General features: G+C 32.6%; 1 protein-coding gene and 1 long non-coding RNA gene across 7 annotated transcripts in view; one reads left to right on the plus strand and one right to left on the minus strand.

Annotated features, from left to right (window-relative positions):
* Positions 1–719: 719 nt before the first annotated feature.
* The window catches only part of LOC105337763 (ectonucleoside triphosphate diphosphohydrolase 8), a 23,750-nt gene continuing 547 nt past the window's right edge, over positions 720–23,922 (minus strand). For 2 of the 6 annotated variants that reach the window (XM_011442700.4, XM_034473185.2), the window contains exons 2-12: positions 14,641–14,906; positions 11,834–11,973; positions 9,020–9,137; positions 7,977–8,127; positions 5,168–5,339; positions 4,447–4,695; positions 3,840–3,965; positions 3,272–3,418; positions 2,586–2,696; positions 1,658–1,795; positions 720–1,349 (exon numbers count right to left, since the gene is read on the minus strand). In XM_011442700.4, coding sequence (XP_011441002.4) covers positions 1,104–1,349; positions 1,658–1,795; positions 2,586–2,696; positions 3,272–3,418; positions 3,840–3,965; positions 4,447–4,695; positions 5,168–5,339; positions 7,977–8,127; positions 9,020–9,137; positions 11,834–11,973; positions 14,641–14,884 — 1,842 coding nt within the window. In that variant the 5' untranslated portion in view covers positions 14,885–14,906 and the 3' untranslated portion in view covers positions 720–1,103. Of the gene's footprint in view, positions 1,350–1,657; positions 1,796–2,585; positions 2,697–3,271; positions 3,419–3,839; positions 3,966–4,446; positions 4,696–5,167; positions 5,340–7,976; positions 8,128–9,019; positions 9,138–11,833; positions 11,974–14,640; positions 14,907–15,313; positions 15,390–17,636; positions 17,678–22,419; positions 22,502–23,922 lie in introns of those variants that run through there. The other 4 variants (XM_066069976.1, XM_034473186.2, XM_034473189.2 and 1 more) reach the window with 4 other exon arrangements.
* LOC136270953 (uncharacterized) lies at positions 5,919–9,295 on the plus strand. Its single transcript, XR_010708807.1, has 2 exons — positions 5,919–6,212; positions 8,981–9,295. It is a non-coding gene; the product is annotated as an uncharacterized lncRNA (long non-coding RNA).

Genomic DNA, 23,922 nt, shown 5'->3' on the forward strand with positions numbered 1-23,922 from the left:
ATTACATGTAATTGGATCCCTGCAAGAATTCCCAATCTGCTTTCAACTCTCAGTAAGCAAGAACAAGCACACATCGATGGTAACAGAAGGCAACACTTGAATCCATTGAAACGTTCTTATAGAACACGTATCCAGAGACATATATAACAGTATAATATATACGTCCCTGACGTATCGCATCTTTCCTATAACATATAATATATATAAACTTCTGTCCTGTTAATAGAAATTTCTTTTTGTTTGAAAACAAAACAGCGATGACAGTCTAAAGGCAATTTTAGGATGTCTCAGAAGCCCTGGGATCTCAGCGACTAGATCTTATTTGAAGTCAAAGAAAGATAACTCAATTCAACACATCAATAGATCTCGCAAGTTGACGACTGATATTATAAATAGATCTTTATTTTGACAAAATAATATTTAGTAGTGCTTTTTTATTTTGTTTTTTTTTTTTTGGGGGGGGGGGGGGTTGTTTTCTTTTTTTACTGAAAAAATGTGTTGGTTGCAAAAGGGATTTTTGGGTTAAGGGAGGTCAGGTAAATTTATTAATTATATCCCGCATTGTTTCATCTTATTATATAATTGTATGTTCATTTGTGTTCATTGTGTAATTACATGTATTCCAACAATATTCATGTTTAAAGAATGAGATCAATAGGTTTTAAACTGAAATTTGATTCATTAGAATTGATTTCTATCAAATACAAAAAAGACAAATAGAAAATCAAACATCATTTAATAGAGAAAAAACCTTTTTACATGCTGCAGATTTATATAAATATAATTAACATGTAAATGAATATATTACACTCCTAATACACATTTCCTTATAAAGCCAAAAAAATGAATCTCTCTCTCTCTCTCTCTCTCTCTCTCTCTCAATACAACCATTAATATTACTGTAAACAAACTGCTGCACCATGTTATGTACTGATTCATTATTCACTGGTATCTGGTTTCGAGTGATATAATTTTAACAGATTTAATTTTTGGCAAATACCACTTCTGGAGGTAATCAGTATTTCACTGAACATTATTTTACAAAAATGTCTGAATTTGGAGGAGACATCTCACTGGACATTCTCTGTTCTGAACTTGGACGTTCATTGGATTGCGCCATATCCATCTGATTTTGGGGCAGTCTGATATAACTTTCCTTTTTGTTTTCTTCGTTGGAACTTGACAGCATGACAAGCGAAGCCCACTGAGATGAGGATGAAGAGGATGAAGAGGGTCATCATCAAAGCAAAGGCGAGGTTAGTCATATAGTATTCTCTCTTACTCTGTGGTAACTCTGAGCTGGAGTCGATCATAAATCCCAGGCTCCAGCCAATCTCTGTGCCGTTTACCTGTAAACATTCAGAGCAATACTAACTCAACATCTTTCATACAATAACATGAAATAACAGAACAACAATTTGGACAGGTGCAATTCATCAATAAAACCCCCATTCAGTCTTGCACAGTGAGACAGGACTGACCATAGGCTTCTGACAAAGAGACCGCAGCGAAAGCTGATCTTGAGTGTTTATACAGCTCCTTGTCTTCTATTAGATCTTATCATCAAAACTATTGCAAGATGCAATGGCATATGTCTCTGGCATAGACAAAATTCTTGGGGGTGGGCAAATATTTTGTGCAGACACTGACGACTTACCACATCAATAAAGTGGAGATTTTTCCATGAGTTATCATCAAACTTGTAGGCGTCCAGGAGTAGCATCTCCATGTAGGTCCCTCGGAAGCAGTACCACGGGAGGAACTTGGTCGAAGTGTTGACATACTTCTCTTTTAGCTAACAGAAAAAAATCATTTCATTTAAATCATACATTAGCTAAGGTGGCATGGGACACTTCCGTATTGTGATGCACTATTTATCAAAATAAACAATAAAATCAAGTGTAATGTCATAGATATTTTCTTTCCAAATATTGTTAACATACAGCGTGCAAGTCATGAGTTCAAATCCCGCTGGAAATTTTAAAATTTTTACCTTTCCAAAATTTTTTAAAAATATTTCTTTTTACATCATTTAAAATGTAAAATTTGAATCAAAAAACGTTTTGGTCTACTTTTAATCACATTAATATTGACAGGTGTCCCATACCACCTTAATTATCTCCTTGAATTCTGTTTAAAGTTAAGAGAAAAATCAAAGAAACTTTTCAATTGATATGCTCTTGATAATGTCAATCACACACTAATACAATCTATTTTTTGTAACAGATTCAAGACAACTAAAACATTTTCAAACATTTTTGGACAAACTGACATTGTATAGGTATAGGTATAGGGATAAACCTAACTCTTCTGTGCAAAAGATAGCAAAGAATTTTAATATTGTCAATAATTTCATCAGCTTTATAAAGAGTTGAAAAATCATTTACCATATTTTTTTCTCTTAGACATAATATGGAATTATACATACATGAAGTACTGTTGTTAGTTACAGGAATAGTTCTTTTATAAAACTATAAAACCCACTAACATTGTGGTGATTCTGTTTTGATTCTGGTGAAGCATTATTAAATATTTCCTTTTAGAAACCCGTTTTAGCTTTATAAACAAAGCATAATGTTTTCTACCTGTTCCCAGGTCATGTGACACACACTGGATAGAGCGGACTGGAATTCGGAGAGATTGTTGGAACGGGTTGTGTCCAGGAAGTCCATCTCAAAGAAAAAGTTGGAGAACGCCTTCCAATGGGAAAAAAGAGTCAAATACACAAACATCTTTTGTACATGTTATTGAAAAGGCTACTATATTTTAAAAAGTGTGGATGTTTCATTTAAGCATTGAATGCTTATTTTTAGATGTCGCCTGTTCTATAACATACCAAGCTGTCAGACAAATTGATAACCACATGTTAGCACAGTACATATCATATATTGTATATCACATATCAGTAAATATCAATTTTGTTATGTTAGGTTTAAGGTTTCATTTAATCTTACAAAAATAAATATACTGAAAACTTGGATGACGTTTATATTTGAGCTCATGGTGCAGAATTAGCAAAGGGTATTCATAGGATTCCGAAATTGAACATCACAGATTTCAATTGCAAACATAAGGGGAAATATACACTGAATGTAAATATTAGCTAATGCATAACTTTTGATGCAATCCCACTTTCTCTTTGAACAGGTAGACAGGCAAACTATAATTGTTCATTGTTATTGAAGTTACAGATTTCATGGCAGTCTTCGATTTGTTCACAGCTAGCTTTTTTCAAAATAATGAGATAATGATATAAGTTAGAAAGACCTACATAGTACTCTCCGTGGAGTTTGGGTTGGTAGACTCCATTAAAGGAACAGCTGCTGTATGGACAGGTTTGGTTGAATTGGAACAACTGGTGCACAGTCAGAGCACACTGGGTGGAGTTACCTGTCCCATGGAATGTGAAAGTCTGGTTTAAAAAAATCATAGCACAAAATCAAGTCTGGTTCTATAAATAAATCATAGCATAAAATCAAGTCTGGTTCTATAAATAAATCATAGCACAAAATCAAGTCTGGTTCTATAAATAAATCATAGCACAAAATCAAGTCTGGTTCTATAAGTAAATCATAGCACAAAATCAAATTTGGTTCAATGAGTAAAATCACAAGTCTGGTTCTATCAATAATAAATCAAAGCACAAAATCAAGTCTGGTTCTTGGTGCGTCCTACATCTGAACATGAAATGTAGTATAATGTACTTAAATAAAATTTGTTATGATCCCAGAAATTTGAATGCACAACAAACTGGCTAAATTAAAACCTCCTGAACCAACTTATTATTGTATGATATTTTTGACCAAGTGAATAGTTATATGTGGAACAAAAATCCTGACCTTGGATATTGGTGAAGTAGATGAGCCCTTGGTACAGGGGGCTTCAAACACATCCATGTACGGTTCCTCAATTACACTACCCAGGGGACCACAGGGATCACTCACATTCAAAGTAAAGTTTTGTTGCTGAAAAATGACACAAGGCAGCTGTCTTATTACAAATTCGGTATCATTCAGTACTTGGATATCACATTGTATTAATCTGATATAAAACAGGTGTCCAAAGAATCTCCAATCCTCAGCCTCAAAGAGTTTTTATTATTCTCATTTTACATAAGTTATATATAAATAGAAATAAAATGAAATATTATAATGATATATAGAGATTTTATAAAGGTATAAAATTTTTTACACAGCTGAATAAGAATGGGAAATACATGTATATGAAAAAATGATCTGTGCAAAAAAGCTAGCCAAATACTATTTTGAAAATCCATTAACTCTTAAAGATTCATTTAAATTTACCATATACGATGTACAAGATAAATCTATCATATGGACAAACGATTTCCAAAATCTTTAAAGATATCAAACAGTGCTGAGGATTGGCGACCAAAAAAAATTGTTTAATCTGATAAGTGACAAAGATAATACCGGTAAGTCTTACTTTGACAAGCAATGCTTCGTATTTCCGTGTAATTTCATTGATGCCGTAACACAAGAAGCTGTGTGTATACACAGTATAATTCTTCTCATAAAGCACTGCGTTCCCAGTGAAATTCTCTGGCATGGAGCTGGACAGTCCGGGGTAGAAGGTTATCTGAGTGGATGCCCCGCCCATGTCTAACGCCCCCACAGTACTCTCCCCCGCCTCTGACAAGGCACGTCGGGACCGCTTCACCTCATGTGGTGGGATCTGTATAAGAAAGCCACATTAAATTTTTTCGCCATGAAAGGTTATTTTGCATAATAAATGAGATTTAGTTTATAATTATTCTGTTCTGGCAATATTAATTTTTTGGCTAACGTTAGTTTTGTATTCCTTGGTTAATTTAACTACAAAACTTTAAATAATATAAATATATCAAAGTAAGTTTCTTTATGCATTTATGGTTTCCTTGAAAAGCTCTTCATATCAAATGTAAAAACAGTGGGACATTATGTATGTGGACATAAAATCATGGGTAAGAGGTACCACAATTTTAACCCCAGCCCCTCCCCCACCCTTTAAATATGAAATATTAAAGATATTAATCAGTTTGTTTAGTATTTTTATTGAAAATTAAAAGGAAAAGTGAGACACCTTAGTCAGTTTTTGTTGTTAATCTCAATTTTTTAAAATTCCAAAGTAATTTTTTTTGGGGGGGGCTTTTAAATTTTTGACATACCACACCAAACTTTCCAGACACGTAGTTGACTGTGATCCAGGAAAACAGTCCCTCCTCTGAACCGGACAGGATTCGAGCCTGGACCTTGGGATTCCAGAAATGGAATTTTGTAGATCCCAAAGCATCCCTGACCACATTCATAATTGCGTCAGATATTGTAGAATTCACTGCCCTGAAAAATATGAAGATGACAGATTTGATTAACAATGCCTATCAAATACAGGGACTTGTGTACTTGTTTTTGCTGATCTTCCTGAGCCAAACAAATGAAGAGGTAAAATGTAAGAGTTCAATCATAACTTTTCTGGCCACTCACAAAAATGTTTCTTGCCACTTGCAGGTAATAGATTGGTCAGCAGTAGCATTGCATGGTTTCAAGTAAGCAAACTATTGGTTTAGATTCTCTTGGAATGATATCCTTTGCATATCTTTAAGGTTGACATTTACCAGTATTTTTGTATATTTATGAAAAAGTTCATAAGGCCACACTTACATAATTTCTTGTTTGTCGGACATCCAATGAAAAAAAGGAAGAGCGGGCGAGAAATTAGATTAATAAAATTATTTTTAATTGTAGGCAAAAGTTTAGTACATAAATAAATTTGTGCAGATGTGATTGGGTGATATTTCATATAAATTAAGTCATAATTTCATTAACATGAAATTATTAATTAATAGTTCCATATAATTATAAGTTTACAGTATTTACTATAAAAGTTGTCAATATAAACAATTTTGTGTAAAACCTAACAGTATGTAAATAGCTACATAGTTATTTATATAGTATGACATCACAATGGTCATTATGGTCAGTGTAAACCTGTTTTAGTTAATTATATATCACATGGTCAATTCTATTTTTGAATTCTCTATTTCATTGGTCCTTTAAATTCCCCCTCTTTGTTTTGTCTTTTTTGATCTGATCTTCATACTGACCAGATGTGTTTATCTTAAGACCGAGAAGAAATCTATAGACTATTCCATACCTGAAGAATATAAAAGGATCATGCAGATGCAGATCAATTAGGCTTTGTGTCACACATAGGTATGCATATACGGTATATAAATATCAGATTTGATACTTATTGCCTAAGTTAAGTTTAATATGTTTTATTTATCAAACATTGATAACTATATAAACTAAAGGTACTGTGAGCAAGCTCACAATTGATACCCCCCGCTAAGAAAAAAAACATAACACATGTACATGTATTTTGCTAGTATAGAAAATATTGGATGAAACTATTTCACGGTTCATTTTCTATAAATAACAACTGCTCTATTTTTTAAAACTGTTAATTAAATGCTAATATGAGTAAACAAACCAATTTCCATCCTTTAAATCCATTTTATTTTAAGGTAACTGTTAATGCATGAGGACATTTGCAACCTTACGTTAGCAACCATGACTCAAATTAAACGAAATCCACCTGTCAAGCAGCCATTTAATATTTAAACATTTTTAATTATTGGTATACTGAGCCCGATTTTTTCCGAAATTTTTTATCCATACATTTTTTTTTCCAGAAAAAAATTTCCTCGGGCCAGGCCATTTTCGGAGAGACGGGGATGAGACTCTAAAATTAATGTTATGTGGCCTGAGACAAGCAAGCTTTGTGTCAAATTTATTAGCTTCTAATATTTCCATTAATACAAGACATGAGACAGATAGGAATTAAGCATTTTTGAAACAATAACCTTGAACTTCCTCAATTGACCTTGGGTCAAGGTCATGACACACCCTCAGGTGATAAGCAAGCTTTATGTGAATTAAAAACTTCAATATTTGTCAAAAAGAAAGATAAGGACTGGACATGAATTTAACACTTTCTGTCAGTGACCTTGACCTTCCCCAAATGACCTTAGGTCAAGGTCATGACACACCCTTAGGTCATAAGCAATCTTTGTGTGAAATAAGAACTTCCAATGTTTCTCCATAAGAAAGACATGGACCAGACACGAATTTTGCATTTTATTCTGCCAGTGACCTTGACCTTGCCCAAATGACCTTAAGTCAAGGTCATGACACACCCTTTGGTCATAAGCAATCTTTGTGTGAAGTAAGAACTTCCAATGTTTCTCCATAAGAAAGATATGGACCGGACACGAATGCACAGACAGACGGACGGATGGACAAGGTGATTCCTATATACCCCCCCAAACTTCGTTTGCGGGGGGTATAATTATTAATTACACAGGATAAATATTATTGAACTCTTTAAATCTCTTTAAACTCTAAATATATTAGTTAGCACTGCGATAAGGGGAATAACTCTTGCTTGTAAACTGTGCTTGGCAAAGTCATGAAATGGATGTTTTGATTTTTATACAATGCAATGATATATTATGTGTGATCTATTTTATTTTTATGATGATGTGATATTGATAAATTACTTATTGTGATACATGTATTGTTAAATATTTCAGAGCTTATATAATATAAAGTCATAATAGAGAACCCTACATTGGTGTTGTTGTCGTTATCTACAATAACACCATCACTACACAGACAGTTATATTATTTTCTACTTGTTTCTGATTTATAAATTAAAACTACCGGTATTTAAAATACGAAAAATAGAGCGGAAAAAGAACATAAAAAATTTAATTTAATGGATGCCGGAAACTAATGATATTTTTTGTTATTATTTCAGTTTTATTATAATACGAGTGCTCTGGGTCCGACAAACAAGAAAATATATTGATGTGGCCAAAGGGAAAGCTGTTGCCTCTTGCAAATTCTTTTTTTTAGGGATAAATATATGTACTAAAAATGATTTATTATAATAAAAACTCAGAATGAACTTACTGAATAAGCCTCATTCCTGCTGTTGCCCCTAGATACACAGGTGTTCCGCCTTGTTTGTCATCTGGAACCACCCCCTCAGCCTCTCTCAGACAAACCTCCAAATTAGACCTCAATGCTGGGGGGTCACTCTCATAACTTGATATCCCAGGCCCTGTAAACATTGGTTTAAATTACTAACATATCTCTCTTTCTCCATTTTATCAGTTTTTCGATAGGTCTTTTAAACATAATTCTTGCTGTACATCAAATACATGTACCAATGATTGGAAACATTGTATAATCAGTTTAAAATTGTGCAATTGTTTTGCATGCAAATTTCCTAAATAAAATCATAGTCCTATTTATCATATAAAATTTCATGATTTTATACATGTCTTTAATCTTCTTTAAAAGCTCCATAAATCTACATTTATTACAATTGTGTTTAAAGGGACTTGGACACGATTTGAGATCAAAAATTTTATTTTCATTTTTTATGTATAAAATGGTTTGCTGGTGCATTTTAAATGACTGACCAAAATATTGAATGTTAAGATCAAGTTACAAGCGAAATACAGAGGTATGAATTAATTGTTATGTAAACAAAGCTCGAGTCTCATAGTTGTTTACAAAAAATGAAATGTAGAAAATCACCATTTTTTGGACAAAATGACATGTAAAAAACAATTTAAACTAATTCAATATCTCCATAAATACTATTATCAACAAAAGAAAGATACATTTGATTAAAACTTACACCAATACAACACATATGTAAAAAATGACAATATTCAAGCTTTGTTTACAAAACAAAGAATTATGAACTCTGTATCTTGCTTATAACATGATATTTTACTTTCAAATTTTGACACAGCATTATAAACTTCTATATTTATCAGTATAAACATTGAAAATGGAAATTTAAAATTTGAAAATTTTATGTCAAATCGTGTCCAAGTCCCTTTAACCTTATTTAATTATCTATCAACTAAAACTTCACTAAACTATATCAATTTGTCATGCAGAAGAGCAGTTATCATAAAAGGGTTATTTTTCCTCTGTACCTGATACTCTGCAGGAGTGAATCTGATTGGCTAAGGCAGTCTCGTGGTGACAATTAGTATTCCACTTGTACACAAACAACTCTGTATGTGAGGACCCAGCATCTAGCACGACGCCATACTGAAAGACAAAGGGAGATCACTGGTAAAGATAGTGAAACAAAGAAAGATTAATGTTGGCTTCATAATACACATGCATATAAATATATGCTTTGTATTCTGCAAGCTTCATAATATACATACATATAAATATATGCTTTGTATTCTGCAAGCTTCATAATATACATGCATATAAATATATGATTTGTATTCTGTAAGCTTCATAATATACATGCATATAAATATATACTTTGTATTCTGTATGCTTCATAATATACATGCATATAAATATATGCTTTGTATTCTGTATGCTTCATAATATACATGCATATAAATATATACTTTGTATTCTGTACGCTTCATAATATACATGCATATAAATATATACTTTGTATTCTGTACGCTTCATAATATACATGCATATAAATATATACTTTGTATTCTGTACGCTTCATAATATACATGCATATAAATATATGCTTTGTATTCTGTACGCTTCATAATATACATGCATATAAATATATGCTTTGTATTCTGCAAGCTTCATAATATACATGCATATAAATATATGCTTTGTATTCTGTACGCTTCATAATATACATGCATATAAATATATACTTTGTATTCTGTACGCTTCATAATATACATGCATATAAATATATACTTTGTATTCTGTACGCTTCATAATATACATGCATATAAATATATACTTTGTATTCTGTACGCTTCATAATATACATGCATATAAATATATACTTTGTATTCTGTACGCTTCATAATATACATGCATATAAATATATACTTTGTATTCTGTACGCTTCATAATATACATGCATATAAATATATACTTTGTATTCTGTACGCTTCATAATATACATGCATATAAATATATACTTTGTATTCTGTACGCTTCATAAAATACACGCATATAAATATATGCTTTGTATTCTATACGCTTCATAGAGAAAGACAAATCAAAAAATCTGTTTTGATAGGTAAGGACATGTAAATTAAGTCTTATTTAAGGTATGCTTCACATTAATACTGTAGTTTCTGTATTTCGTGCAAGTTCTTAATTCTGCATATCCACCTGCTGTTTTGTATCAAATCGATTATGAAGATTTCAAATAGCAAGTGCCAAACTTTTATAATTTTTATATAGTTAACATCAGTCAAAAAAATTTAAGTTTTTTTTTTTAATATAAAAATCTTGTATCTAATTAGGAATCTAAAGTACCTCAATTTCTAGTTATGAAGTTGAAAATATCAAATTTAAGAAAATTAAAATAATTATTCTTTATCAGGCTTATGTACCAAATAAACTGCAGCACGAAGAAATATGCTTTAAGGTGGCTCTATACACCACTTTTTGATGACGCAGTACGCAAAAAAGTAAATCTTGAAACATGCATTACCGGTACTGGCTGATTTAAACTGAGGTGAATTGTATGGGAACCGCTATTTTGAAAAATTTGTTAAATGGATAGATTTAATTTGATAATTGGAAAATTCATTACTTACAAGTAATGTGGTATGTGACACCTTCACGTTGTGTGGTATTATTTATCGAAATAAACAATAAAATCAAGTATAAATTTTTAAAGAGTTTCTTTAGCATCATCGATATGTTACACCGTAGCGCAGTGGGTTAGTTGGTTCACTACAAACCAGTAGGTCATGAGTTCGATTCCCGTTGAGAACAATAATTTTTTTAACTTTCCAAAAATTTCTAAAACGTATTTTTTGGTTGAATACCGTGAAAGAAAATTCTAAACAGGTGAACATATTTCAATTATAATATACTTTAATGCACATTAATATCGACACCTAACGGGGATGAGAGGGTTGCTTTGAATTTCTCTCAGTTTGGGATACATAAATCCTATTAGCCTAGTCAATGTTCCCCTTTATTTATTTGACTTAGTTTTGCACTAAAGCGAATATATTCACTTATACAGGGCAAAGTCTATGATGAAATATGCATGTATTTATCATTCCAACATTATATTTAGGAAATTTTCTTCAACTCAGAAATGAAAAGTCCCCAAGGTGTTTGGGCCTTGGGACTTAGGAACGATAACCCTTACATGAGGAACTTTCATACCAAATAAAATTTAAAATATTTTTTGTGTTTATTTGCAATTGTTTTCATTCAATTTTTTATTTCACATTTATTAAAATACATTTTCTTATAACATCAAGCAACTTTTTCAGATGATTTGTCAACAGAGTAAGAAAATATGAAAAAATATGTTTTGGGGAAATACTAAAAAAAATTGCAATAATAACATTTTTGAATGTTAAGAAGTGTTATATTTTTTTAATGTGTCTGAAGGAAATATCCATCATATGACAAAATAATTTCTCTCAATTTGTTGATAGCTGTCTTTTTAAAAAATATTTTACAAAAACACGAAAAATCATTAAAAAATTCTTTTAAAATACCTATTGTATCCCTATCGTCATTTTAATATTTGATAAGTATATGTTTTGTGGTCTTCTATTGAAAATTGGAATAAACTGTGGGTGTATAGAGCCACCTTAAATTATGGCTTGCAAATTAATATTAATATTAACATTTCCAAATTAATTTCATAAAAAAATCATTGTGGCAAAGCATATCTATCTTAAATTTTTCTTTTTCTTCAAACATAATCATTGAATTCTAGAGCTGTACGTAATAATTTATCATTAAGAAGGAGACAGAAATTGACCAACACTGTAATCTGGTTCCCCGTCCTTATGGTGCAAGACATTGATGACCACCAGTCCAATTAGTCCAATCACTAGGCATGCTCCCGAGATATACCACCACACGTTACAGTTCATTATCTTGGTCTGAAGGTCAACATCATCCTCTGAAACACAAAAACACAACACCTAAACCCTGGACATGTTACAGTTCATTATCTCAGTCGTAGCTCAAAATCATCTTCTGAAGCACAAAACCACACCACATCTGCACCTAAACCAACATATGTTACAGTTTAAGTCATCCATGTTAACACAATACTCCCTGATACAAAATTTAAATACCGGTAAATCACCAACAAATTAGACATTACAACAGCTGTGGAATTTTTCAAATTTGTGGGGGCTCAATTTTTGTGGATTTCATGTTTTCTCTCACTCATGAATAAACTTTCCTCGAGTTTATGAAAAACAGTATTATTTTGGATTAGACAAGTATATCCACGATTTTAAATTCCATGAACATGAAAAAAATTGACAATCCACAAAATTTGTCCTTTGCAAAATCTAATGATTCCACGCAGTGCTCATCAAGATAAAACAAAATACAAAATATCTTGTGACCCATAGTACACCACTCACTGTCCAGCAAACTGCTGTGTATCAAGTTTGCTACAGCCTTTCCATTTGTGTTTTGATATTGTCAATAAGAAAGGTATGGAAGACATACACAATCATGTAACATCTGAGTTGTTACCTTTTGAATAAAAGAAATACATGAATACCAATGGTCATTGATTATAATGATCTGGCCCATAGCATCAATGAAATAGGGTGTTTTAACATACGTTCACAAAATATTAGGGTAAAGTCATAGGTGTATGTAAGGGTGTGGGGGGTGGGGGGGGGGGGGGGGGGAGAGAGAGAGATTCTACTACAGTATTGCCATGGAAGATATTCAATTGCTTGCTAAAAAGTGCCCCCTCCTCAAAATCCCTTTTATTTCCTATAATTGCCATGGAAGGTACTATATTGTTTGCAAAAAGTGCCCCCTCTCAACCATTTATTTTTAAGGGGCTGACTTTAAAAGTTTTCATTGTGCATGTTTTTAGCCCCCCACTTTTTTGGTAAAGTAAGACATAACCATCATAATACCCTTAATTTTTTTTTTGCTTGTTCAGATTTTGATTAGTCTAGCCCCTCCCCCCCCCTCCCTTTCAATTTGCTTCCAACGCCACTGATTCCTATGGTAAAGGTACCTGTATTTTGAGATGGCCTCTAAAAAGAACCAAGATTTTCTTGTAACTTCACAAATAAACTAGTGTTGGTGTCAATTACATATTGCTAAAAATTGAAGTTTTGCTAAATTGTAGTTTTAACGAAAAAAAACAACCCAAATCGGCATCCTTAATTAAATTTCTTTTTAGAAATTATACTACAGTAAAACTCGGTTATAGGGAAGTCATAGGAACAAATAAATTTAATTCGTTATCTCCATAATTCGTTATATCCGTATGATGAATTCGTAATAATAACTATAGCTAATTCATAATATATATGTTTTCTTTCACCAAATTGAAATTTTTCTAGGTAAGACTGAGAATGAAAAAACATTCTTTTGATACCTTTGATAATTGGATTGTGAATTGAAGAATTCATGTGAAAATAAATTCTTTCAACTATTATGTTGAATGGTAGTGCAAATTTTTTAAACTGTAAAGAAATTCATTATAAAAGTGTTAAAATTTGTTATCATTCATCTCTACGGTTCTAAAAATCAGTTCTCTATATCCATAAATTTGTTATAATGAATATAAATATTTAATGAATATTTATTTATTCACCAATCAAGGGCCCTCAGGGGGCATATACATTTAAAAAAAATAATAATAATAATAATATCATGATTATAACAAATAATGAATGAAATACTGCTCACAATGTCCAGGCAACAATATGCAAAATGTTTCATTAATACAATGAAATATATGTATGGGATTTACACATCAGTGAATACAACAGCTATACAGAAACAAAGTGGCCTGAAAACAGAGAGTACCAAGGGACGGTGCCTGCACAGTCGATTAGACTGGTCTACTTGTACTCAAAGTGTTCAAGCCAGTATGCTTATACATAACATAACCCCCCCCCCCCCCCCAACCAAAGTAAATACACTGCATAATATATCTGTATATATAACTATAACCATTATATTCCACCTTTAAGAATCATTTCACTGAGTTGTACAAGTACTTGTAGATCTTCAGTTGTCATAAGCCAGTAAAATTTTTGGTTATTGTCCATATATTGAAAATTTTTACAAGAGTCATTAGCTAATTTGTACAGAGTATCTCTTAATGCCTTATTATGATCACATGAGAATAAAAAATGTTTTTCATCATCCACTGATTTGACATTACATCTATTACAGTATCTTTCTTGTCGTGGAATGTCTTGATATCGTCCTCTTTCAATATTAAGTCTATGAGCGGAAATGCGAAAACGAGTTAAACTTCTCCTCTGCTCAAAATTTTTAAGTAATCTAAGGTAGTTCTCTTGGCCAAAATTTTGCTTAAAAGTGCTGTAGCAACTTAGTTTTTTTATGCGAATTCATTATACCCGTAAAATTTTTGAAAGATTTGGTAAGAATTTTACTGGGGACTCAAAAAGACTTCCCTATATCCGTGTACGTTCTAAACGAGTTTCACTGTATATAGCAGAAAATTCTCACTGGATGCGACTATTGTAGTGAGCATTAGGAATGTATTTCCCCAAATTAGCTTTTGATTTTAATCTTATTTTCCAATCCATTGAGATTTGGTCCCTAATCTTACCCGTGTCATACAGCATCAATGTAGCTCCACTCATCACGTAGGCTTCTCTCAGCGAGGCAGACCATCGCAACTCTTGGTTGCTGGAATTCTTCAACACCAGTGACGACCGCATACTGATTCCTGCATCTCGACACACCTTCCTGATAAAAGAGCCCACCGTCATGTCCTCTTCGACGGTCTGAGAAAAATCCCCCTGGGGGTCCCCCAAGGGGAGGCAACTCCGTACAGTCACTGAGATGTTCATTGTAGGAACATTGTGTACATATCTGAAAGAACAAAAAAATGAAGCATTTTATCATAGCATAAACAGTGACATGGAATGTAACCAATGTACTCTCTTGTATTCTGTGTGTCAATGAAACAGTAAAGTGTTTAATTTTAACAGTGAATTGAAACTGGATTGATTGCTTCGTTTTATTTTCTGAAGGAACAAAATAGATCCATTATTGTTCATAATGAGCTATAACAATTTACCCATAGAAGTTATTTTATAAAGCTACACAAGCAATGCTTTCTAACAATTCCTACTGTGAATTTTACATAAAGCATACGGCAGCTGTTACTGTTTACATAGAATATGTATAAAGTACCGGTATATATATACTGAACAAGTGCAGGTTCACTGCTCTTGATCAATTTGTTCATGCCACAACAACAGCATATCAGAACTAACCAATGTATTAATTTGATAAATTCCCGAGCAATAAATTTCGTACTAACACTGTCATGTGACTTCTACTTTCATTTTAAAACTTCCCGTCAAATCAGGGGCTATATCGCTCACCTTGCATTACTAACGGTGGTTGCTCATGGTGCATACTTCTTGCATAGTGATTGCTGCTTTTTATCGCATTTTACCTGTTTACGGTGCATGAAAGAACGTAACCAGTTGGTACAGCGGTTTAATCAGAGATATAAACATTGTTATAAATTGACATGTTAAGCGCTAATCAGTAACTGGATGGTCATTTTTAAACTATGCTTATTTCCGTGAGAAGAAGAGCTTTGTATTTATAATATATCATGCACAAGGGGAGAGGGATGGGGGAGGAGTCCATGGAAAATTCAAACTTTGAAATTCTCACTGTTAAATTACCTCGAACCATCCATCGGACCCCCTCCCCTGAAAAAATAAATTCTTGATCCGTGCAATAATATGGAAAGATTAAAACTTTTAATTAAAAAAAATTGTTGTTTTTACCATATATTTTATATTTTTGGTATCAAAAAATTAAAGGCAGATCAAATTAAAAAAATGTTGACCATCTTTAAGTTTCATTGGTCCTATTATTTAAAAGATAACTCTCGGTTCAATAAATTTTGACATATAACTTTTTAAACAGTTATAACTTCAAAATAAGTTGAACAGAGTGAAAATTCAAGTAATTTCAAAGTCGTATCTTGGATACGGGGTAACCAATTTCTATTCTTGTTTACAGCGGGGGTCATATTTCAACGGGGGTCATTTTTCTTCACGTTTTACATGAAGAAAAATAACCCTGGGTCTTTTTTCTTCAGAAAAATCCAATTATACTTCAGCAAGGGGGGGGGGTCATTATTCTACGTAGAAAAATGAGCCCCGGTCATTACTCTACGGGGGTCATTATTCTTCATTACAGGGACAATATACATATTTTACATAGCTTCATAGTTGTTCAAATTATTTCATTTGATATGATTATTCAAAATATATATCTCAAGCATATGTCTCTAATTAACTATTTTGTCATGGACCCATTGAGAATTAAACATTGTTAATTACATGTTGTAGTATTCATCATAGGCGTCCGAATCGGGGGGCTAGGGGGGCTTAGCCCCCCCCCCCCCCACACACACTCTTTTTTTTTTGCAAAGTTAGACCTAACTATTAAAAAACAAATTGCATCAGGGAGGGACCAGCCCCCCCCCCCCTTTTCCTCGCAGCAAACATAATTGTTAAATTTTCATTTACAAAGATTTGAAATATTAATAGTGATATTGAAAATTGGAGTCATAGGAACACCATGCATGAGCCATACGTTCAAGTAATAGAGAGTTATCTTTCTTTTCATATGATTGTGTCGACCGTATGGTTCGTTTATAAATATTGAGATGAATGTGTTTTACATGTAATTTGTATTCATATAAGATAAGAAGGTTATATGTGTCGAGGCAAATAATTAAAAAAATCGATATGAAAGAATATATTTAGGATTTTGCTAATTGGTTCAAAATATTACCATTTACTGGATAAAGGAACTGTGACTGCGCAAATTCTTCAATAAACTTTTAGATGATTCATAAAAGTGGTACACTGACATATTGGTATATCCTTTTAGATACCAATGTCATCAAAATATCATAAAGACAACTTTACTAATAAAAATAAACTATCCTAACATTTTGTATTAAAGACGAGGCCCATGGGCAACATTGCTAACAAGAATCAAGCTCACAGTTCAATCTTGATACGTGTTGATCTACCATAACCATGCACAGGTTTTCTTTATACTATTATATTCGTCATCGTAAAAGTGTACTTGAACAGGTATGCGCTTAACATTTCTTAGTTGAAAAATAGGCAAACACCAGAATTTTGCTTCAGAACATTAAGGTTTCTTCACCCTTGATTTTTTATGGTTAAATCCATGTAATATTTGTTAAAGAAGATTAATATGTAAACATTCAAATTTAACTTAAATATCGGTACATTGTATGTTGCATATATCTTGTTCATGCTGCAGGAGTGTACACAGGTACACTATCAGGGCAATTATAACGACTGCTCTCCAATCAAACATTACTATTTTTTTTTACTGATTTCTATACAATCAAGCAACTTTTTAAAGAAATTAATAGCAATCATTTATTTTATCTATTTTAAAAGGCCATTTTAATTTGCCAGTATGAAAGCCATCACATTTAGAGTGCATTTTGATACAATTTTTCAACCATGAATAAGTACAGTTTAGCAGCATAAAACGTCTATAACTTTTGAGATAATGGTTCAAACTCACTGAAAATTGTTACATTTGTAACTCATTATATCCCCCTTCGAAATCTGAAAAGAAATGTTTACCTTGCCAGGTAAAAAAATATGAAATGTAGTCTATGTCAACTTTTCCTATGTACGGTTTTATCAGTTTTTCATTGAATTCAGCGATTTCAAATTAAACTACTCTCTATAAATTGTTAAACATTAGTGTTGTTTCACTTTATATAGCTTAAAATGTGTTAAACACAAGTTAAATCAAGAGATATTGGCAAAATCATTCATCACATAACACTAATGTTATAACCGATGACAGTAAAATATTCCGGAATGCTCCCAATGACATCATGCGACAATCGGAAGACCTTAACCTTATTAATTCTGAAAAATTAAATGATTTTCATTATGTTATTGTTATATATATGTATATGATGTCATAAAAAGCTTAATTTTTACTTAATTATTTTCTTCATGATTTTAACTTTCTTTAATCTTTTTTTCTAAATGCTTTAGGCCTAATTTCAGGGGCAGTCACTTCTATCAGGGCTCATTTACAAATGTAAGCCTTTGGCATAATGAGCTAAAACCGTTTTATTATTTAGATACATTTATATTCAACATAAAAGCAGTTTGATCATCGAACTTTCTGACCAAAATTATTAAGGCTATTATGTGTATATTAACTCATATCATTGTGTAAAATCTAGTATCCTTTACCAATGAAACCATCATAAAAAAAAGATACCACCCTTTCATCATAAACATGCATATATCTCAAAGATAGTAATTAAAGCTATCCAGTAAACATTCTAACCAATCAAAATCAGGCCAATTATAGATATAATACTTATTTAGATGGAAGTCTTAGGAACATTGATTTATATTTTCTTTTAACCTGTAATACATGTATTTCTATACACACATAGTAGTAGCAATAGTGTACAGACGTTAGGGAAAGGGGAAAGATTAAAACGAGATTTCAATTTATTTAACTTCCTAATATCAGGGGTGGATCCAGAATGTAAAGTTAGAGTGGGTGCCAGTTGTAAGGCAGACGGTCTTTGGGCAGACTTGGGGGCCTCCAGTGGGTCCAGGTGGGGGCTCAGTGAGGGATAACCCCAGGAAGCTCCAGGATTCTAGATATTTTGTAGGGTAAAAATTAAGTTTTCAAAGTTGACTTTTGTGAAATGTCTTCTCATTATCATAATCAAAAAATAATAAAATTTCAAATTTTTAAAGTTTTGTCGATTTTTAAGACCAGCAGTTAACCCATCAAAAGCTTCTGCCTTTCAGAGATGTAAGAAAGATATCCTTTCATCTTTGTCTGAGAAATGACTGAAAATTAATCAGTTTAAAATAATCAAGTTTCAAAACAAGATAACCATGCTATCTTGAATTATAAATCAAATGTGAGAGTCATTATAAACACTAGCTAATACAATGTATAACCATTTACTCAAAGGTATGTTTCAATAAACGGTACGTCACAATAAGGAAGTGTCCCATATCACCTTATCTATATTTTGAATATTTTTTTTTGGGGGGGGGGGGGGGGAGGATGGGTGCAACCCCCCCCCCCCCAAAAAAAAAAATTTCCCACTGCTTATGTGATTTTACTGTAACCATTGAATCAATTTGCAGGAATCCTGTGCATGAACTATCCTGTCATAAGACCTGAGCTTACTCTGGTTTCTCTGGTGCTAAGCAGATGAGAGTCATTGACTCCCCCTGGATTGGACACCAGTCCATCGGAGTCCATTGCTGGTAAAGTCTCAGCAAATGCTAGTACCCAATTCACTTGAATGGACTTAGACAACATAGATAAAGTACCTTGTCTGAGGACAAAACACACATCATTGAGTGACCACGACAGGGTTTGAACCAGCAACCTTTGGGTAACTGGCCTAATGTTGATGACCATTGAGCCATGTGCTCAACTTTTACAATATAACCCATTAGCTCTGTCTAAAGGATCACATTAAGGATAATTTGATCAAATCCTTTACCACCATGAAGGACAAAAAAACTTATTACACTACTCTATGAGTTGTCAAACTATCCTGCTGATCATCAATCCACTACTCCACTTGCCAGAAAGTCTCATTCTGATAAAAATAGCCAATGGAGAGTGAGAGCTGGGTTGGTTTTAATCCAAATGCTCATCTCAAGACCAATGTATTTTAATGTATCATGCAATTAGAGAAATTTTTATTAAAAAAGGTAGAAATTATAAAAAATAATAATAATCTTATGTTCTGTTTGACATTCAGCACTGCTAGACTATCATTTCAGTCAAGATAGTAAAAAATAAATGGCAGCTTCCTTGATTGGGGAATTAAAAAGTGTTCTGTGAGACAAATAAACAAACATGTTGTGATATTGCAATCTATTTATTTTTACTGTCATGTGAAGGAAGTTTTAATACATTACATTAGTAAAATTTTGTTCATTATAACTTAAAAGTGGTAATTGTGAGGAAGTATCAAAATATCAGATCTGATTTTTTATGTCCTCTCAGCCAAGAGCTATGTGATAATCATCCAAGCAGTTCATTTCATATACAGTCCATTTGTAGGATTATTTAAACGACTGAATTCTCAGTACTGTCAATATATCCATCAATAAATAATGACAATTTCAAGCATTTTCTCTTAAAAAGGGAACAATATTTATTTAAATTTTGCAAAAAAATGATGCATCCTTGCGGATGAATTGTGAGCCATCATATGAAACATGGAAAATGGTGAGGTTTTCATCCAGCTCAACAAAACTTGACACCTTATGCATGCTCTATTCCAATTAACAACCTCTGGTGTTTTATAGTCAGGATCACTTAGAAAATGTGGTATATACCAAATGGTTGTAAAATCAAGGAATGTCCAATTAAAACATGATTTGTATGGGTCCAAGAGATAACAGATGACTACAATCTCAACTTACCAAAAACCAGTTCTCACTGCGTGGGAAATATTAAACAACTCTTGTAGAATAAAAGTAGGTCTGTTGTATGTTTTTCTTTAGTTTTTAACACCTCCCTACCCCCTTCTCCCAGGAGCATTTGATCTGATAGTATCTTAAATAAGTAGATGAAATAATACTCATCCAAAGTAACATATTGAAGAAAAGTAAAAAGGTGCTCTACTTTTTATGCATGTTGGTCTATAGTCTATCCAGTGGATAGGATTATTGAATTCAATGGTTCATTACACAGAAATTGGTCTATAACCTAATAAACCTTAACAAGCATCTAATTCAATCTAAAAAATGTTAACTTATAAAGCAAATATTACTGTAAAGTAATTTAGATTTCAAAAAATTAAGCATAAGATTTTAATTTACAAACAAAAGTCCCATGGGCTACATCTCTCACCTGAGCAACATAGCTTTACAAAGTTAAACATGCACAATTAATGTTTTCATCCTGATAAAATTTACTAAAATAAGATACAATCTTACTGTGCAGAAAATTATTTTCAATGAACTTCAATTCAAATAATATTATCAAATCCTGTTTGGTGTGGCTTTTCGTGCTCAATTTAAGGGGGCTGCACCTTGCATAAACTTTCAATCTCCTTACCACAAACAAATTAACGATTTACTGATTGAAGGAGGGGGCAGATTTATCAATAAACACAAAAGTACTGAACAAAAATATTGGGCATTTTAATTTATTTGAACATGAGAGAGAGAGAGAGAGAGGGAGGGAGAGAGAGAGAGAGAGAGAGAGATCTTGGTTGTAGGAAGGATACACATAAATACTGACATTATCTCAGAAATATTCTTTTTATCTGGAGATTATAATATACATGTGCATCTAAATTATTTCAGGTATACAGGTATTTTATTACATTAAAAAGCTTGATGGTCTTTCTGCTTGTTCATGAGTATATGTAATGTAAATTATTGAAAAGCAATTACATGTTTATTCAACAAAATTGTGTATAAATCTACGATAGACCATATAAAAAGATTGTAACATCTAAATGTCATTGATAGCCATAAAACTTGTTTAAGTAACTCTGTCCCAGCAACCGATCAGAAATATGCAGATTCGACCAACTGAGAAGTTTGTAAGTATCTGGGAATTGTTTTGCTTGCCGCTTATGCCGCTTATGTCAAAATTGAGCACAGAGCAATTAGAAAAGCCACACCAAAAAGGAATGGATAATAGTAAAACTTTGGTATGCACATTTTTTACTGTATATGTATTATACAAAGTGTTCGAACACAAGTTCTTGCAACTTTCTGGGTTCTCATCATTAAACTCTGAAGATCCAAGTTTGAAAGCAGTAAGTCCTGCAGCCAACCAGTTACATTCGGAGTTGTGACCAACCCCTAGAACTGACATGTTCACTCCTGCCAGATGAAAGAACCTGGGGGTTGATTTTAGAGGATGAAAATCATATTTTGGGGGGAGGGTGGGGGGGGGTCTGTCATTATTTCTCCCATCTCGTTACATTTGTTCACACAAATTGCAATGAAGCATTTTGTCCAAAATTACAATTATTCAACCCCCCATCCCCAATCCATATGTGTACATGCAAAACATCATATTTTTATTAAATTGAATATTAAGTTTATGGTGATAAATACTGTATACAGGGTTATTTTCGCCATGGTGTTATTTTCGCCCTTTAACAATTGCAAACGGTTTCACCCCGTCTTGAATTTGCCCAGATGCAGTTGTCTTAACATATATATCGTTTGCAATATAGAATTCGCCCAGTCTTAAATTGGCCCTTAGACAATGAGGGCCAAAGGGGCGAAAATAAAAAAAATATTCCCTGTATACAGTACTGGTACTGTACCAGTTATCGGCTAAGACCAGTTATTGGATAAACTGAGAGTTTGGGTATATGGCATGCGACTATCCGAGATTTTTCAATTCAGTCGTTGATCTGTTTCCAATAAAGAAAAATACCCAAGTCTGCTTGAAACTTTCTTGAATATGTTTTAAACATAAACTTAAACAGTCATTGTTTACAGATGATTTGAAACATCTCTGAGCATTCAGCAGTGGGGAAATTGACGCAATAAATTAAAAATAGAATATTAGTTTACCTCTATGTGGTATCGAAATAGTCATTATCGTATGATAACAAACGAATAATTTTATATGAGTTTTGTTTATGTATAATAACCCCTATGATCTTAAGTCTGGCCCCACAAGGGGCATGCATAATTCAAATTACATTTTGCAAAGTAAAAAATCAACATGCACAAGGTTTTAGTTACTATTATTAAGTACTATGTTATTTTCACGAAGACGATAATTGGTACATTAAATCGTAATAACCTGGCAAGTTTGCAAAAAAGCACAAAAACAAGATGGTTTGAGTTCTACCGGTAAATGATAATATAATGTAACAGATGGATAAATAAGGAGTTCACCATGTATAAGTATGTCAAGCATATATAATCCAAAAATATCAAGAAATAAGGAAATACGAAAAAATAAGTTATATTTCAGCCGCTAACTGGTACAGAACCAGTAGTTATTTAAAGGGAAAAAAATGTTAAAATTTATTGACAACTCTAATCAGAGACATAAATAACTAAATAATATACAAATATTGACTGGGGTTGAGGGCAACATTGATTATATTAGCCCCCGAGGGACGAAATATTGCCCGACGCGAAGCGGAGGGCAATATATTCGTCCCAAGGGGGCTAATATAATCAATGTTGTCCAAAAACGCAGTCAACATTTGTTTTGTTATATGAAGAAACAAACCAAAAATCAAGAAAGGATTTGAAAACAGATCGCTGTAATTTTCTCGGCTCAACATAGAATTAAATTTTGCGCAAAGATCATTTCCAAAATATCGTCGGCATCAGAAGGTCACTGGTGACATTCCACCGTCCGTAGGAACTAAGCTAAAGATGTTTTACCTGATTTCACTTCACAATAATTCGCAAATCCATATACCCGTTATGATAGCAAACCGTCGCATTGCGCGTTCGTTGTTTACTTGCCTTGACTGATTGCTTATTATGACGTCACCTTGTTTTGGAGTCGCGAAGAGTTATTTACGTCATCGTTAACCAATCAACAAATCAGAGGCGATTAATTGAAATAGAGGGAATATTCTCTAGATATTATTCCTAGCCGGTCAATATTTAAAAAATATTGACCGGTCAATATTTTTCGGACGAGCTAATATTACAATTATTGACTATTTGTTTATATAGAGTTATATAGTGAGAATATACTACTGAATATAACAATAAATGTTATTTATGTCTCTGCTCTAATACACAATATGTGACCGCACAAAAATAAATATATCTTTGTTGACCTATAGGCATTC

The sequence above is a fragment of the Magallana gigas genome, chromosome 8, assembly GCF_963853765.1.
Source record: "Magallana gigas chromosome 8, xbMagGiga1.1, whole genome shotgun sequence".
NCBI classification, from domain to species: Eukaryota; Metazoa; Mollusca; class Bivalvia; order Ostreida; family Ostreidae; genus Magallana; species Magallana gigas.